The 20,129-nt window shown below is 32.6% G+C and overlaps 1 protein-coding gene across 1 annotated transcript; it reads right to left on the reverse strand.

Moving 5' to 3' along the window:
* Positions 1-5,977: 5,977 nt before the first annotated feature.
* On the reverse strand, positions 5,978-13,272 carry LOC145597663 (lysine-specific demethylase JMJ13-like). The gene is made up of 11 exons (XM_081653882.1): positions 12,798-13,272; positions 10,787-11,174; positions 10,486-10,642; positions 10,180-10,399; positions 9,945-9,998; positions 9,772-9,851; positions 9,395-9,672; positions 8,131-8,526; positions 7,656-8,047; positions 7,341-7,553; positions 5,978-6,838 (listed from the first exon to the last, which is right to left on the reverse strand). Exons 1-11 carry the CDS (start codon positions 12,798-12,800, stop codon positions 6,494-6,496), a joined length of 2,526 nt encoding a protein of 841 aa, XP_081510008.1. The 5' UTR covers positions 12,801-13,272; the 3' UTR covers positions 5,978-6,493.
* Between the last annotated feature and the right edge of the window lie 6,857 nt (positions 13,273-20,129).

A 20,129-nucleotide genomic window follows, 5' to 3' on the forward strand; every position in this document is an offset into this window, starting at 1 on the left:
ACTCCAAATATATAAGTAGTCTTGAGCCAACTTTCCGTGTTGGACCAATTTTCCCACATTTATGTGATGACTTTGTTAAAAGTGAACGGAAGATACCCTTATCTTGTCTTCAATTTGGCCATGCTCTAAGGCACTTGAATTGGGTGCCGATTAGGGTGGCAAGGGGAGCAATTTGGATAAAAATAATACAGTAGGTCATAATTGAATCGTTACCATAAATGGGAGGTGCAATGAAAGAAATGGAAATCATGTATTTAGTTTAACTTAAATTTTTTACCCTAATCATAGTAAGAATGAAAAAGCTAAAATCATCCACAATAAAGTAAATACCATATATAAAGACCGTTTGAGAAACATATTAAGGAAATGAGGTGCCCTGTGTTACCACGTTTCAAGAGCTTGGGCAATGAGACAAACACTGGTAAAATTTGGATACCTCCCAATTTCCGTGATGGATTTCATACCAAAACAAACCCTAAACACTAATCTAAGCTTGCCCATCAATTCATAACATATAAAATTCCCACTCTCAATGTCAATTTATCCATCCTTCCATTCATAACATATATGATTCCCACTTTCAATGTCATAATTTACCCTTCCATTCATCATAACATATATGATTCCCACTCTTATCGTCATAACTTATTGGAAGATAACCTAAACACATTATCGTAAGGAACAAATAAATTCTAGCACTATGTGGAAAAGATATTACTCCATATATTTAATTTCAAAGTTTTCTTCCTTAATTAGAGTATTATTTTGGGATGTCCCACTTACCTATAATGGAAAAGAGTATCATGTGGATCTCCTAATTTGTCACTTTGTACCATGCAATGCATGCCAAGTGGATTATGGTACAACATAGCAAGTAATTATCGAAGGATTTTTTTTCGTTGGTAAAAGTAAAATTATGTAATCCCTTCATCTTTAAAGTTGTTGACTTTCATTCGTAGCACACATTTGACCATAGATATATTCTAAAATAAAGTTGTGCAAATAAAAATCTAGTGTGTTTAAAATGCAAGCTGAGATAAATTTAAAAGACATGTGTGATTATGTATGTTTTGATAATTGTCAAAGTGAATGCATAGTTATAGTTGTATTAGCTTTGATGAACACTAAATCAAAGTGCAACTTTTTTGTAAGTACAGATCAGTAATACTTCTGTTATATAAGCAAAAATGAAGAAAGACTAATGCATGTCTACACATATGAAAAAAAAAAAAATTTTAAAAAAACAAAACAATTTTTTTTTTCATAAATGTCTTATAGCTCATATCCGCTAGCAATTTAACAATAAATTTTAATTGTACACTTTTGTAATTAATCAAATTCCACTCTATGTTGAACAACATTGTAAAATATATAGTAGTTGTGTAGTAGCAATGAACGAGTAATACCAAAAATTACATAATTCGTGTAAAACTATAGCTAATAATGAATTAATGATTATTGATAATGATCGTAATTGGTCCTACTGTTTTTAATTCTTTGAAATTCAATGCATTTTTCAAACTTGTGAGGTGTCTAAGTACAAAAAAATTTGTGAGGTCGCTTTTAACCAAGAATTATCCCTAATCCTTCTTAATAAATAAATGATTTTGACAAGACATTGGGCATCTTGTTCATTTTTAAACAACGATTGCAACTTGACCTAATAAGAGGAGTTATAAGGAAGAGGCCCAAATTAATTGAGATATGGAAAATGCCAGATGCGGACATAATACAAGAATTCCGGATATAAAAGAGGTTAAAACCTATTTGGAAAGCAATAATTAATGTTGGCAATGAGAATGAATTTCTACATATATATATAAATTCGTAATATTTAGCCTTATGGTCATGTCAATTCATTAAACCAAAAGTTATCTCTTTTTTACTTCGCAATTTTCTTTATTATCCATTACCAGGATTGGTAGTATTGGATAGACTGTGAAATAAATCACATGTTTGGAGGTGATAAATTGTTATGGACATTTAGAGGTTACTTTTTTTTTTTTTTTTTTTTTTTCAAATTACATGTAACTTCTATCACATTTTAACTATAAGTAATATACATCAAAATTATTTCTTCCTAACTTATTAAATTATTTAAAATAGTTAAATAAAAATAGACTAAATGGGTCTTAAATTTAAAAGAAGCAGTGTAAATTCTAAGCAAACACTTTTCCCCGACATTGGGGCACCTTAAAAATTTGTTCCAAAAATTGCTCCAATGATATAATGGGGCTCCTGGAATATTGTTTTTAAGAGAATATTGACTTTTTGAACATTTTGTAGGAGAGTATGTTATGTTATGTTTTAAGAGAGAGAAAAAAGAGAATTGAAGCAAGCGTTTTGTCACGTGACTTTGTTGATTATTTTGCGTGGAATGTAATGAAAATGAAATTGATTGATTACCTTAGCATAGTGACCAATCATCCCTCTAACCAAAGGATAAAGTAACGTGCCACATATACTATTTTTGTATTTTATTAATCAAATTAAATACTAGTACTACTAGTAACGTAATAGTACATCTTTTTTTATAAAATAAGATAATAATAAAGATAATACAATTATAAAACCATCTGTTATGTCACCATCTTTAAAGTATGCCCATGATTCATGATGTGTATGGGTCAACATGCATGTTTCTCATGATCCATCCAACATTAGCATAAGTCCATTTAATTATTTGGGCTGTTATCTTGGGCCTCTTTATTTTGCTCAACATGCACGGTCACGTGTCGCTTTGTAAGTGATTCAATTTCATATCGAATTATCATCTCTAATCTATGTATGTATCTAGAGATCGACGTTTATGAGTACATATAATGTAAAAGGTTTATGAAGAATTGTACATATTTCGGTGGGATGAAATTGCATTCCCATGTGTAGATTAGTTATCGATAAGGCGATACTACTACGTCTACCAACCAATCCACGCGCGGGTTCATATACATGATCACAATGCAAATTCAATGTCAAGTGATCAAAAATTCAAGATGCTACCTTAAGAAAAGAAGCATCAGCCATCTGGCCTATCAAGTGGTAGACTAATAGTGAGTACAAGTCTTGTCTAAGCATCCTCAAAAAGACATGGTTTCTAAGTATTGCATATCTAACTAAATCTAACCTTTGGAATTTCATTTGTCGGAACCAACTCCCATTAAGGAAAATACACGAAAAGAAAACGAGGGCAAATAAAATATATAAGAAGAAGAAGAGAGAATATCTGCCCTAGGGTGTAAAATCACTTTTGCTGAAAAAAAAGTACTCGTGAATTCGGCTCCAAGTTTTGAATTGAAAGTAAACCTTTAGTATTTTTCTTTTTTAAAAAAAATTACACTATGCTTATCGACCTTTATGATCATGAACATCTTGTACGGAGTAAGTTGATCAAGTATATATGACTAGAACCAGTTGGTCACACCCAATTTTCTAGAGAGTTGTTCGAGATTGATAACATTTTATCCTATAGTCGCCTTATAATAAGCCCGATCTAGCTTGCCTTGAATAGTATAGAATCAACTCTTTTAAAAAAAAACAATAAATTCGCCATAAAATCAAAACCATTCTGATTTTGCAATTCAAGCTACATAATGCATGCTCATAGCTAGAGTCGTAGAGTACAAGTATTAGTATAGAAAACCTAGTATTATAAATTGCTAACACAATTATTAGAACTTAAGTAGAATACTATTGTACAGATTATAGTTGGCCTGTTCTAAATACGATAATAAACGAATAAGGTCCAAATCTTTGAAGACGACAGGAAAATTAGATCTGTATCTAAGAAAAAGGGTATTCCATTACTTGTTGATCCACTTTGTTAATTCTTTAATTAATCATGTGGCTGCCTAACCTTAATAATTCTATCACTTATGGACATTTGGATTCAATTTAGTTTTCTAGAATAATGTACAAACAACATTTTCTATGAAATCTTCTCTAGCATCTAGCACTACTTAAAATTTAAAAGATTTTGTTTTTTTAATCTAAAACTTTGTTCTGAAATAATAGTCACATATTGACTTTGAGAATTGAGATTAACGTGCCAATACTAAAAAGCTAATGTAATTTTTGTAATAAGGCACTTTCATTTACAATTTTTTACCAATGTCTAGTGATAAAAACACATTTACCAAATTTCAAAAACATTTTTTACAACAAACTATTCTTCTTCTTTTTCGTCATAGCCTTATTGTCAAAGTACATGGGGTCAGCTGCATAAAACATTGTGATTTATGTATATGTGACACGAAGTCAAATTGAATTATTAACTAACCCGACATTCAAATCCAAGTGATGCTAATTATCCACCTAAACCTACCTTAGGCAAGTTCTTAGGCCAAACTACTTAAAATATCTCATAAAAGTGATCTCTTTTTTCCAATTATAGTCCTAGTAACAAGTATAGATTTATATAATATGCTCACTAAATATATGCCAGAAAAACATAAAAGAAGAGACATAATGAATCTTAGCAACTGACTGAATGGCAAGAAAAAAACGTCAAAAGTAGCTTCATCAACTATGTAAAAGCAAGAAAAAGACTTAAAGAAGGAACAGGTTTTCTGTGTAATAAACATATTATTGATTGGAAACCATCAACAAGTTTATCTTTATTTTTGTGGAACTTTTTTTGTTCACTTTAAATAATTCCTTACTTTGCTCCTCTATTTTCATTCAATTTCTCCTGTTTTATTCCAAAGAAAGGTTAAAAGGACATTTGGAGCGCACTTTGGACCCACAACCACAGTTAAACAAACAAAAAAATAAACACGAAAATTATATGATACGATAAAATTAATGGGTAGACATAAGATAATCGAATGAAATTAGAATGTGGTGCTTGTGTCAAGGTTTGCAAAGGGTATCATATGGTTGGAAAGCATATAATATATCACTTCAACCATAAAATTATATCTCATTCTCATTCGTCAAAGATTTTGAGACCCACCATTTCAACATGTTACTGATCTTAAGCATAAAACCTACAAGAATGAACAACCTATTATAAAGTTTATATTTATTCTTTCTAAATTTGTTCTCCTTTCATTGGCTATTATGGACCAGTCAATTGCCTTATACACTATTAACATGTTCGTAGAATCGTAGATAGTCTATCAAATTCTAGCCCTAAAAATGAACAACTTATCATAAAGTTTGATATTTGGTTTGGCTATAAACCACCTCCATCGAATTTCAGAATAACAAAAGGTACTGCCCCTACATGGCAATTAGTTGTACGGAGTAACATGTAATTTTTGTTTTGCATATAAATTGTTCGGTAAAATTAGTTGATCGTAACAATTGATGTAACTATCTTTTTTTTCAATTATCGACCAAAATCCAATATAATTTGTGAATTGTGTCCATTACATTTGATCTAATTAGTTTGGCAGACCTCTAATATGCTTGCGAATCGCTAAAAATTGAAGCAATAGCTGTTTGCTAAGATCTTAACTTTCAGATTATCCTACAAAAAAGTATCCTTCAAAATGATAGCATAATACTCATTGAAAAAAGCACAACACAGCAAACAAGTAAACATAGAAGTTGGGCCAGAAAAAATAACCACATAGACCCAACACCAGCCCAAATTTATGCTGCCACAAGTGCAACAACCAAATGCTCTGCTAACTTTAGCCCATTTCCTGTCACAAGCAGTTTGTTCCAGATTATATCACACCAATAATTCAATCAACAGGAAGTTTCTGATTGCTTAAATTAAATTTTGGCACTTTTATTTGATGTCAATGGCTAGTTACCAATTTTCAAGTAGTCTATAATTATTTCTAATGATACAGAATGAATATAAGCATAGAGGAACTGTCTAAAAAAAATCGCTAGTCATGCTAAAACAGTACAATACCATGGAGTTATATCATCCGAAAATCCAAATTGCATCCAAAATCTGTATTAAACACAGCCATTACTTCACATACGAATACAAGTATCAAATAGGAAAAGAAACTGCAGAAAATTAACAGGAAAAGGAGAGCTTTTCTATAGAATTTTATTAATGTAGTCAGGAAGATTACAACGTTTAATCAGCTGTAACTACAAAAAGAATTTAAAGAACCCTACTAAGGGAAGCAGCAGACTAATGTTAAACAAGAAAGAAAGAAAAAACCAAATTTTATAAAAAAAAGAAAATGGGAAAAAATAAGGATAAAAAAGATGTACAGCAAACCACTTTCTATGATTCCCCAGATGCAGAAAGGTTCTCCCGCCAAAGACAGAAAAACACTCCAGCTTAAGAACCCCTAAGAATAACAACTGGTGCGACACGCCCCAATTTAAGGCCTGCACAAAAGAATTTCAAATCTTCTAGCCATGGTTAATTCCTCTGCTGCTTCCAAAAATCAAATTTCTGTAGTACTTTTCAATGTAGTTAGGACCCCCGCGTTAAAAGAAAAATCAGAGTTAGCAAAGTCAGACCCCTCCTGGTGGTTGCCCGGAGAGTGGACTAACTAAATTGTCATTTTTTTTTTAATAGTTAATCTAACCTGCTCTCTGACCCAAGAAATGTTGGGCCTTTCACTTTAAGACGCTTTGGACCTATGTCTAAGGGATGCGGTTCTCTACTTATCCTTTTAATGTTCTGCTGGAATCTGCCACTTGAGGGATGATCTCTGTGTCTGATACTTGGTCCATCACCAGGCGTCCTTTTTACTTTGATGGATATGGGAACTATAGATCCTTTATGAGGACCATCCCTCATTACAATGACCTTGCCATCCTTTAAGTGAGTATCACTTTTCCTATTAAACGCACTGTGATTACCGGGATCTATCTCCTCAACTCTTCCTTCCGGCTGAAACTTCTTCAACCTTTTAAACCCCTGAAATCATACATGATACAACAATGTCACAAATGCTTGCTAGAACAGTCGATAACATAGTTCAACATACAAAATTATCCATCATATATAAGCATACAACTATATCACAAACAAAACAGATTTTCCCAATAAATTATCCAACAACATATATATGCAACGGAAATAGCTATCCCAAAATGAAACCTCCTGACCCCTTTATTAATCCAATTCCCCTATTTGCAAGATCCCATATTCCCATATTAAAAACAATAGTAGCTTGTGCAAAAAGGGGTGGACCAGGGGAAACTATCAATGAGTTACATCAATCTACAACCACCTCAATCAAGTCTGAAAATTAAGTTCACAAACATTGGCAGGGTAGTTAATGAACCCACATGGCCATAAAATCTACCCAGATCTTAAAACTCCCTATATAGAATATATAAATGTTGTGATATGGTATGTCAGTAAGGAATACTAATTATACTCAAATACACAGACAAACCGGAAACATCAGTAATACCTGATGTTTTGCATAATCCGAATTGCCCTCGCCAATAACACTCTTCCTCTCAACCTTCAAAGTAGATCTCCGTTTCACCCTGAATATCTCTGAATCAGAATCATCACTGCAGTGATCAGCATTGTTTGACAAATTCGATAAAGAATTCTGACATGAATGGTGAGATGTATCGTCAATGCAATCAATTAAATTTGAATCTATACAGTCCTGTACCTGCAAGCAAGGTGAACAAAATTAGTATTTAGTGTCAAGAGGTGGTAATTATATATATTTACAGAAAAAAGGGCAGCCTTCTCGACAAGCAGATAATCTTACATTGTTAGATTGACTAAAATCATAATCCCGGAAAGAGCAGAGAGTAGACGCAGCACAAGAAAGCGGAGTTTCTGACGAGTTGGCAACAACTCCTTTACTAATTGGAATTGGACCACCTTCAAAGTTAAGATCTATTTGTGATGAATCATTTACAGAATCATCATTTGGATGCACCTCAGTAGTAATATCACAGAATGGGAAATATTCATCCTCTTCACCAGTAAACATGGTTGACAGCAAAAGCAAATCATCATTTTTCGATGGCTGTTGAAGCTCTTCCAGTAATCCCTCATCCTGCTCAAACTTCTTTGCTGCATTTTCCAGTTCAGGAAGATCTTTCCTTATAAGTAGTGTACAGCCACCACCGCAAGGGAAAACGAACGAACTCATATCTAAAATAAATTATAATAACATCCAATTATAAAAGTGACAAAACCAATGGCCATTAAGTAACAAGTTAAAGCACTATACATACCATGGCGGAGGCACGCAAAATGTGACAAACAGCTGCAACCAACAAAAGCGACATAACAGTCATGTTTGCACTGACAGCATAAAACTGTGCCATAAGCATCCATAGAAACATCTGAGCAGAGTTTTGATCTTATTAGACACCACCGAGCACGATGCTGGAATCTCATAAGTTGTACAAATGAAGCCTTAACGGAAAGTTGAGAGCTCAAATAGTAAGCTGCATGATTGAGATCTTCAACATTAGGACTAGTGTACAAAGTCATCGCTTCCTTGCAGAGAAGCTCTTCATGGGGTAATAGAGGAACCCTATTGAGAAATGCATAACGTCGACTTGCAACCGCTCCTAAAGGAAACCAATCTCCAATAGCAAAGTTTACGGCTTCACCACAATTAAAACCTGCAGATACACAACATCTTAACATTAATTATGATGATCATGATGTTCCACATGTACAAATAAACAGAAAAAACAGGATATAACGATATATGCAATTCACTGAGGATATTTGCTAGTCAGCAAAAACATAAAATACACAGAACTTTAAATATAACCAAAAGCAAACAAGTGATAAACTGTGGCCAAAATAAACCATATTTGAGAACATTGAAGCAAAAACCTATAAACAGAAAATAACAAACCATTAACACACATCAAGATCAATGTACTTGTCAGAAATTATAGCTGCCAAATAAGCAAAACTTCCCATAAATAAACGATGTGTCCTTCACCTGAAGCATCTTCAATTGATCATCAAAACAAACAAATAATCAATGGGAAGCACACTCAACCCCAATACTTACTATCACTATTTTTGGTGCATTATATAATAATTCTGTCGCATTATATATTAATTCTGTCAAATTAGTTCATAAATAACTCATGCTTATGTTCATCAACTTTGTGGATAAGCAGAAACTTATTCCAAAATTTCCTTCTCCAAGCAAACATATTTACCACTTCAGAAATTTCAGAAGAAGTTTCTGCTTATCCACATAGTATATGAACATAAACATGAGTAATTATTAATGAACTAATTTGAAGACCTAAATCCAACCTTTTGTGGCATAACAAGAGGATTAAAACATGCAAGGTGAAACAAATTTCAATTTCCTAGAGCTTATTCAGAATAATGATAACATACTCAGAAACTAATAAAGGGGATGAGAGATGCATAATTGCATACAGACACATATATCACTTCATATACCAGGAAATACTGAAAATTAAGGCAGGCAACATCAACCCAATAAGATATTAACCATACCATGGCTAAACCCTGCATGATATGCCCTAGGAAATGTGATTACAAATTCCCCAGGCTTTTGCACAGCCCTATAGACAGGGACACCATGTTCTAACAGAACGCTAGGGGGAAATAGAGTTGTTTTTCCCAGTAGTACATCAAATGCTCCATCTTCTCCATCAGTTGACAAAATATCCTCATTGTATACATGTTCTCGCACAACCTTCTCAAACTGCAAAGCTGCACTGCCAGGTATCCCATACCAAGTTTTAGGAGCCCCACAATGCTGATAATTAATACTGCCATCAAAAAAAGGAGCAAATGAATAAGAATCCACTATAAAGCTTGATGTTACAAAATACATTCTTCAAGGTTCCAGAATGATATAGCGTATGTACCTGTACAGATAATGATCTTCAACATGCCAGGCAAACATACTAAAAAGCATGCCTATGTAAAGCATAGGATCAGTCACTCCCTGTAAAATGGTAAAGGTAACCAACTGATTAAAATGGCCCAAAAATAAAACATAAATAAGGTATCATAATTTACAATAGGTAGTTCTGCATACCGGGATAGCTGCTTCTAGAAGCCGCAAAACAGATTTAGAAAGCCGAGAGAGTTTCTGAAACAAATGAACAGGTAATTTAACTTTAACAGATACACTGGTGTCACTAAAGAAGGTGCACAGTTATCAAAAGCTATAATCGCTATTATACATTTTATTGCAATTATCATTTAAACCATCAGAGAACTGGCAAAATACAGTACACAAACGATCACAAAACACATCAAATTTGGAGTACCTTCAAATTCCATTTGCTTTTTCCAAGTTCATCATTGCTGGAAGATGAAAAGGCACTTCCATCTACATCACATGCATACTCAACCGTTTCCATCTTCCCACAAGCTATTTCATGCCAAAATTCTTTTTCCAAGTATGAAGCTGGAAGACATCCAGTGCTACAATATCGCCGTAAATATTCCTTATTCGCCATTTTCTCAAAATCACGAAATGCATAATTTCTGGAAGAAAATTTGTTGGTCAGTATTGAGACATGAAAATTCCTCCACTTTATTGATTAATATCATGTCATGAAATAGAAAATCACCTTCCACTCATGAAAAAGGTAACCTTGTCATCAGTGTCCCATTCAGCAAGACGAAGTGGTTGCACCCTTGTAGTAAACTTAAAACCCGCTTTCTCCTTCGTCAATACAACCCCAGCAGGCACAGAAGCATTTATTGGAGAAACTATCTTGCAAATACCTGAAAATATTCACCTACAGCCAATAAGTATCATAAAGGAAATGCTTGTATCACAAAAAGTTGTAACTGCATCAGGTGATAGAGAAGATATACCCACAACAAGATACATTTCCAATAACATAGAAATTTGAAATAGCTAGTTACCATATTTAGATGCTTCTGGTGCTATTCTTTCTAAAAAAACCAAAGGATCCTCAAATTCTTCCTTTGATGGACGATACACAGGACACTCTGGGATTTTATCAATCCAATCTAAATTGGACATATTAAACTTCTCCACCTTGCGCTTTGGAAAAAACTTCTTTCCATTTGAAGCAGCACTGGAGTAATTAAACAAATCGGCACCACCATGTATTCTTGTGCCACATGATGCTGAAGATCTCAATGCATCGCCTCCGCTTCTAGCAATCATATTAGCAACCTTGGTACCCCCGTTTCCTGTTTCTGACTTGATTCGCTGAAGCCTTTTCTGCTTCAGCATCTCTAAACAGCTACTTTTAGTCTCTTTCGACAAACAGACCCGCCCTTCCACCTGGAAAACCGGTAAAGATAACATGAGTGGGCATATAGATGAGACACAACGAAAATATGCATAACATTCAGTCTACACTTAGTGATCCAGAGCTATCTTTAAACAGCTAAGAAGTCGAACATTTAGGTCATACAATAAATAAATGATTGGACCTTGCCAATTCGATATGGAAGAACAATCCACGGTTTTTGAAAAAAATAGCGGCAAGGCAGACTATCATGTGGGAGCTTAGTACGAAATTACCCATGCAGCAACTATATGGCTTGAGTCTAAAAGGATCAATTCGTGGCACACCTAAGTTCAAAAACTGTTCTTGGATTGTAGAGTAGTAATAAAAAAACAGTCAGCAAAACCAGAATAAGACATAAATCATGTATCTCACAGGCAGAAATGGAAGCACGCTAACGTGCATGATGCCTTCTATCAGGCCATGCATTAAATTACTACCATGTATATCAAAAGTTGTTAATGGCATAGAGGTAGGCTTCTGCATTTGAGGAAAATCAAAGAATGTTGGCATGGGGCAAACAGTTGATCATAACTAACAAAACAGGAAGTAGTTCATGCACAATAGACGGAGCAAAAGCTGTCCAACATGAAATCCAACTTAAAGATATACTCCTTATTCAGAAATTGATCATTACAACTGTAAACCCCAGAATCTTTAAAATTGACCTGATGAAACTACTCCCTGAGTGTCGATAACTGCATCACAAACTTATGATCAGACTCCAATCAATACGAAATTCCAACTCCAAGCAATTAGTTGAATCCCTCAACCCCACCTCCCATCCCCCTTCGAAACCGCAATCGAGTAAATTGTACAAAGCAACAACACCACCAACTTCAAAGAAACAATAAGTAGAACCCCTGAACCCAACCCCCTTCCCTCCTTCAAAATCGCAACGAGTAAATTGTACAAAGCACCACCACCACCACAATCCAAGAAACAATAAGTAGAATCCCTCCACCCCACCCCCTTCCTCTTCAAACCCGCAAACGAGTAAACTGTACAGAACACAACCACCACCACCACCACACGAAGCATTGAATAAAGCATTAAACATCCGTAATAAACCCACTCCATTTTCATGTGACATGCCAGCACTAAAACTCATAAAAGTGACTGAAAAAGTTGAGGAACAATTACCAATTCAAACATAGTCAACCAAACTTGCTAATAATTGAACAAATCTATGAATTTCCACAAAATTGGAACCCACCAATTCAAAACCACATAAGTCAATTTCATAACAAAAATAAAAGGACCTTTTTATGTTGAATTAAAAGGTTTGACCAAACTTCATGCAAAACAAATTTAGGCAGCCACTAAAAATAGAAACCATTTTTTTTTACCAGTAAAATTCAACCTAAGTCTTCAAAGTCAATTTACGCCTTTTTCCGATTCACAATCCAAAAAAACCATGACATAATCAAAGTACATCCATCAATAGAAACAAATTTTGTTCTAAATTTCTTCATAATTAACATATCAATGATTATATCATCTAATAAAGCATTAAATTAAGATCTAAACTACCTTATATGATAATGCACCCCAAAAATTAAACCCAAAAACAAAAATATTAAGAAGATTATTTGATTAAATTACAGAAACTGTACCATCTCATTCCGCGGTTTTCCGCCGTTAATCTCCGTCTTCTTCTCCACCGGAAAACAAATTGAATTTCAAATGAAATTAAAAAAAAAATAAAGAAGAAAAGCGAAATTCCACCAAACCCTAGATCACGATCTCCACATTCCTCGAAAACAGAGCCTTCATCGTCACCCACATTCTACTCAACCACCATAAAACTCAAGAAATTCATGCAAATTTCAAGAAGATCCGAAACTTTTTAATTTCCTTTTTTGTAAAAAAAAAATAAAAAAAGAGATAGAAAAAAAAAAGGTGGAGAAGTTCACGAAGAATACTGAGAATGATCACCGGAAAAAAATTCCGGTGAGAAAAAAGCGCCGGAAACCGGGAAACGGGAGTTAACCGGTGGAAGAGAGAGAAAAAAGGGAGAGAAGATAGGAAAAAGAGGAGAGAGAAAAAAGAGTGGGAATGAATGAATGAATAGGAGGGAAGAAGGGAAAAAGCTTGGGAAACCGGAAAAGAGGAGAGAGAAATAAGAATTTATAGTTTTATACTATTCGTTTGCCTTTAATGGAGGTATAATACGGGATTAGTTTCCTAATTTGCGAATTAATGAGAATTTAATTATTATGGAAATATTAAAGAAAAATGGAAATGGGAAAAAAAGGAAAATTAAAATGAAAGGGAAAGTGGGTGGTTGTTAGGTGGTTAAACCGAACCCATTTGCCGACCCCTTGAAAGTTGAAACGCGTTTCATCTCTCTCTTCCCCTTGTTTTTTACACTACTGCTCTTTTTAAATGACTATGTTGCCCTTCCAGTGTTGTACAGTGAATTAATTCGTAAGTTTTGGGATGTTTAGACGGTTTTAACTCTTTCTTTTTTGGCCTGTGAAAGAGTAACACAAGGATAATGATATATGCAACGCTCGTTGATACTCATACTTGTAGCACATATTTTGTCATTAAGTTGATATCTTCTATACTCGTATTTGTAGCATGTATTTTGTCATTAAGATAATGTATACTTTCTTTTTTTTTTTTTTTTTTTTTGAAAGAAGATAATATATACTTTCATGTATGACTCTATAGCTATGGTAATACCACACGTATTAGCAATATTAATCGAAACTTTTACTCCCTCCGTCCCTTTATTTTTACGTCATTGCTATTTTTAGGGTTAAACTTTAAAAAATTTTGACCATTAATCTGTAAAAAATAATTTAGTCATGAGTGGTCTTGTTAGATTTATCTATACGTATGTAGACAATGTAGTATAACAATATATTCGGTATACTCTTGCTTCAAACGCACATTATTTCACATACCCTTTGTTTTGATGAATTACTTCAACAACCATCATACATGCAAAATTTGATTAACCACTTTCAAAAAGACCGCTATAAAGTGTTTTTATCTCCTAATACATTATGATGCTCACATGTTAACATATTATGCATCAATGCATCGATTTGTTTTTCTTAAAACTAACTAGGTTACCAATTTACCTTTCATGCAACTGTTTTCCAACCAAACCTTCAACTAACAATGGCAAAACTTTGGCCCACAATTGTATATATAGTTGTATGAAAACCTTTTTTATTCATTACAAAGTATTGTGAAAGGTTGGCAAGCTACTATCATGCAGAACTATGCTAATTCATTGCAATTCTATTACAAGTATTTAATTTATTCTTTTCACATCAACATAAATAATGTTCTAACATACATTTATCATTATATCATAACAATTTTGATCGGCTCATTTAACTTTGTCCCAAATCTCATTTTGAGGTGTCTCTATTTAATTGCATGAATTAGTTTCAATTTTATTTTATTTTATTTTTATTCTTGTAAGTTAGACTTACTAGTCATATTTCACTTTTTCATTCGACCTCTAATCTGTCTACATTGTCTACAATGTAGTATATGGATCATGTAAATTAGAGAGGCGAGATTATAATAATATACGAAGCATGTATTTTAAAATCTTATTGACTTATCGGCAAAATAATACCAACATAGGTGATAATTATGTCCTCGAACAATGATTATCACAACTAATCAAATTATTTCAATAATGGAGTAATGCTTGTAATGTGAGGCACACAGTGAAACATTTATTGATCACATGTTTGATTGACCATTTCAATTCTTCCACTTTTCTTCTATATTCTTCATTGACTATTATTTCTTTCCGTCATTTGTTTTAGTAACATTATTTTAAATTAAGATAGGTAGCCGATAATCATGCTTAGTCTAACCTTATTTATCTTCATTATTATATATAATCCATAGAATTTTCTATTTACCTGGTCAAATTAGTTGATTTCTATAATACTAAGTACTAGTATAGTTTAAACTCATGTCAGCATCAACATTACTTACTACCACTATTTTGGATTTCTCAATAATCAAGGTAGAATCACCGAACAGACACGTATCAAGATTTTGGTGGGAAAACTATTGTTATTGTTAAAATCACTAAAAGGGTGGAAAAGTTGGATAAACAAAACATCTATTAATTGATGTGATTGAGCAAGTGTACTTTTTTATTTTCATCTTCTATTTGACCAGCGGAGATTTGCACTGTCTACATGCTACAAACGTTGGATACGAAATGTACTTTAAAGATTCCATTTTGATTAAGGAATTGACTGGATTCAAAATAGATACTCTGTATAATCACATTAATTGATAGGTTATGTTCTGAATTAATTAAATTTAATTAGGTGTGATTAACCTTGATTCACTGTGTGTTTACACAAATGCAGTCCTAATTTATCATATCCGGTCAATTGATTATAGATAATTGTAACACCTTTTAGTATTGTATGTTTTGTTATTGCGACTATCTTATTATTTTTCCTCCTCTCATGGTCTTTTAACTTGACTAGATATAAAAGTAGCTTTTCTCGCAATCTTGTCCACTTTTTACATTATATAAAACTACTTTGATATATAGTGCAAACATTAACTTTTTAAAATTTACGTGTCAGAATAAAAATTGCGATTGCTTAACTTGGAACAAACTTTATTAACAGTCCAACAAATATAAATTACTTTTCCAACGATGATTTGAGTATACAAGTATGTATTATAACAATACAATGGAAATAAACCAAAGAGGGTACGAAGGAAGACTATTCAAAATTTTAAATAGTTACAAAGAAAATGTTACCGCCGTAATTGTTTTCAATCTCAACCATTTAAATATTTAGGATCAATCATGTCCATTCATTTGTTAAAAGAAAATAATTTCTAAAACTAATTTCTCATATTAATTTGGCCAAAAAAATTGACTACTTATCGCCTATTGATAGTTCGTTTGATGCATTTCAATTAAGTTTCCGTTCTTCCATCCTCAAATTAAATTTCCATTAAATATTCTTGGAGTATCAATATAGATGGTTAGGATTATGCATATTTATTCTATTAAGGGTCTGTTCAGTTCAGCTTAATTTTAGTTCAGTTCAGCTCCTAATTTCCTTCTCTCGTACTACATATTCATTTCAGCTCTATTCAGTTCAATTCAGTTCAGCTCCAACCAGTTCAGTTCAGTAAATGTGAACAGAGCAAACTGTATGATATTTAACATAGTGTACTTCTCCTAAAAATATGCACCATGCAAGTTATCTAGAACATTATGAATGAAAGTGAAGATAGATTTGGAAGTTTGGAAGATGAAGATAAGTGGTTGGTAAATGATGTATACCCATGCATGTAGATTGGTAGAATAGCAAAGAAAGCATTAATGAGAAAAACATAAACATAAAAAGCTAACAACTTTTGATACGTGTGTTTCTGACCATAGACGTGGTCGTAAATGAATGTGGGGGGTTTGATAGCGTAGAATAGGTCTTTGAGTATGTACGCCACTTATTCATTCAATCCCAATTTCCGCAAACAAAGAATAGGATTCAGGTTTTAGGAAGCATCGCCGCATACGTATCCCTCAGTCTAGCCACGGGATTAGGGTGTCATGCGCTGTACATAGGAGTACTTCTCATTTAACACCCTTCTATACAACTATACAAGTATTCTTTTCCTCATACTCTTCTTCTTTGAGATAGGAGGATTACTAAGGGTCTGTTCTCTTCAGATAAATTTCAGTTTAGTCTAATAAGTTCAGTTCAATTCTTAATTTCCTTCTTTCATAAAATATTCATTTCAGTTCAGTTCAGCTCCAATAAGTTCATTTCAATTCAGTTCAATCAATCTGAGCAGGCCCTAAAACTCGTATACCTTTTAATAATTTATTTATTTAAACTCGTATACCTTTTATTTTTTGTACTTCATCCGTTCTTTATTACTTGACCCGCTTTGACTTTTACACTATTCACCACCCCTCATTTGACCGTCTTTTGTGAATAATATGTAAGGAAAAATATGTTCATGTATGATCTTTTTGGATTCGTCTCAATAAGTACTATCATAATATATAACTTTTATAATTTTTACTTCATGGAGAATTTACGTTATTGATCATTAAATTTTTACATTGGCAAGCGTGATAAAAGAAGCAGGTCAAGTAAAAAAGAACAGAGCAAGTATTATAAATAACAAATAAAAAAAATATTATTAATTTACTTTCACACTTTTTATATACTTTTTCTGTTCTTTTTAATTTAACCTGTTTCATTTATCACATTTAACCGTTATTTTTATGATGGAAGATTGAAATCCAACCCACCTCCTAGCGAAATTGATCCTTCGACCTTGATACGTAGTATTATGATCTTAATCTAAATTTGTACCTCCTAGGGATTTTATTTTTTTTTGTTTTACCTCCTAGGGAAATTTGATCATTCAGTCTTGACATTGTAACAATTTGAGTACAAATAATTAAATACCAGTATAATGTATATTTCAGGGTTTTGTTTAGACAGTTTTGTAGGTAGGACATGCAATTTATAGTCTATGTTTTGCAAATTCAAAGCAAAATAAATGAATTAATAAGGGCTTGTTTGGCATCATTTTTGGTTTTCAGTAACCTGTTTTTTTGAAAACTAAAAACCAAAAACAGGAAACAAGAAAAAGGTGTTTCCACTTTTCTGTTGTCAGTTTTCAAAATTATCATGATTTTAATAAGTCTAAATAATTTTTGATTTATTATTTGACATATATAATATACTTTTAAAAAACAAAAAACCAAAAAACAGAAAACCACAACGATACCAAACGAACCCTAAATAATTAAATTAAAGCAAAGCCATTTGAAAAAGAACAAATGGGAAGTAAAAAAAAAGAATGGGTCATTCGCCGCCAGTGCAGGGGTCTATGTCTCAAAAAATGTCAAAATTCAAGTCAAAATGTTGGGTTTTTATTCAAAGTGTTAATTGTATTTAATTTGCTTTTCCCTTCCTTTAGCTCTTCTATGTCTTACTCGTATCTAAAATAGACCTTTATGAATTAATTCCGTTCATACTCCGAATTATGAAAACAAAACAAAAATTCAGGTGAACTGTGGTCAGTATCGTTTCTAACTTTGGACTTTGTTTCATATTGTTAACCAATAACAAATTCAAAACTAGTGGCTCCTATATATGCAATCGTAAGTCAATCATACTGTAACAAATTAACAATACTTACATGTGAAGAATATGATCATAAATAATTATTACTCGTAATCAAGAGTACTTTCATATATAATTTCATTCATCTTCTAATTGTAGTTTTGTACACTTATTTTGACTGCGATTATGTGCATTCATATATAATACAGCGGTTAATGGGTAGTTGAAGATCGTGGAACCAATTTCTATTATGAATATTTTGAAGATAGAGATTTTCTTACCCGTTTCCTGTCCTCAATGAACCTTCTCCATTAACCCATTAACATATTGATTGTATGGGGTTTTAATTTACTAGGATGCCTTTTCATTATTTATAATAATAATAATACTCGTAATGAAAAAACCTTTTAGTACTACGTGCTACTATTATTTATAATAATAATACTCGCCAAATAAACTCCATTTTATGGTACAGTGCGAGATTCAATTCTAATAAGACATCATCCCTACTTATATAAAATGAAAAAAAAAAACTTAAAAAGTTGTTAAATTAAAGAATGGTGATTATACTACTTCCAAATTTCCACTTGATTGAATTTTTTTAATTTGGTGCATTAGATGAAATAAACAAAAATAAAATCGAATTATAATTTTATCAACACATAATTACATATCTTTAAGGTAAATTTGTAAATTAACAATTTAAAACCGTAATATGTGTGATACGAAGTAGTTAAATAATCGCGATTTTGCCAATATTAAAAAACGGAGGAGTATATTATAAGTAGTGCCAAGCGAGCAAGTGACATACGGAGTAACCATGGTACAAAATTCTTTGATATCTCTTTACAAATGGCAGCTACGTTACTATATCTTGATTCTTATCGATGATGGGGGCCTATGACTTGTATCTTCAACTCGTACTCATCTAGAGAATTCCATATGCTTCCAACAATACGTGGAAGCCATAACATTTGTCAGTTTTTATTTTTAATTTTTCAGACAGCATAACATTTGTCACCTCATTCGCATAAATAAATTAAAGTAAGAGTTGCTGATTTTGATATACTATGCTCAATTTTAAGTGCATCTTTTTCATATCCACGTCAGCATATCCCTGCTTTTGTTGCCTAAAAGCGAAGAAAAATACTGACTTAATTCAAAAATAAAGGCAATAACACTTTAAATAGCCTTTTTGTGGGGCATAAATAAAGTTTATACTGTGTGAACCTAAAAAAGTGAGAAAAATATTATTAGTTCACACATCACAAACCATCCACATTATTCAATATAATTCGAAGAATTTGAGTTGAAAATTGAATAATTATTAAGTAAATAATGTTAGGCCGCTATTATATTGCCATGTTTGCCGAAAATGAAAGCCGCAATTAAATAAACCAACGTGCTCTCACTTTACAGTTTTCACTATACATGGTAGAAGAAGAAGATTATACTTTGTACCTTTCGATATTTCTATTGCTCTAAAAATAGACATGTGGAAATTGTACCAAATTCAACCAATATATTACGTTTTGTGAAAGTATTCACTTCATTTACGTAACCAATTAAGAATGAATCTAAATATCTCATGAATAATGAATCTAATTCTTATGATGGTTGATTTTAGTCGGTGTAGACTTAACAAATATTTGGTGGAGTACGTTTCTTCTTTTGTCTGTAATTCCATAACTAGTATGGCAAATACGATTTTTACCTTTTAGTCTTTTACCTTTTCATTTTGTTGCGTCGCTTGGCTGTGTGTGGTGAGAGTGATATTTACGAGATGAAATCTTAATTAGGGCTTGTTCTCATTGACTAAACTCAGCTGAACTGAACTGAACTGAG

The sequence above is a fragment of the Chenopodium album genome, chromosome 20 (assembly GCF_948465745.1).
Source record: "Chenopodium album chromosome 20, dcCheAlbu1.1, whole genome shotgun sequence".
Classification (NCBI taxonomy): Eukaryota; Viridiplantae; Streptophyta; class Magnoliopsida; order Caryophyllales; family Amaranthaceae; genus Chenopodium; species Chenopodium album.

Excerpts from the sequence above, each read along its gene's own strand:
- LOC145597663 (XM_081653882.1), bottom strand. Across the intron at positions 8,048-8,130 it reads TTTTGCGTGCCTCCGCCATG|ATATGAGTTCGTTCGTTTTC; the intron begins GTATGTATAGTG and ends AATTTATTTTAG. Across the intron at positions 6,839-7,340 it reads CGGATTATGCAAAACATCAG|GGGTTTAAAAGGTTGAAGAA; the intron begins GTATTACTGATG and ends GTATGATTTCAG.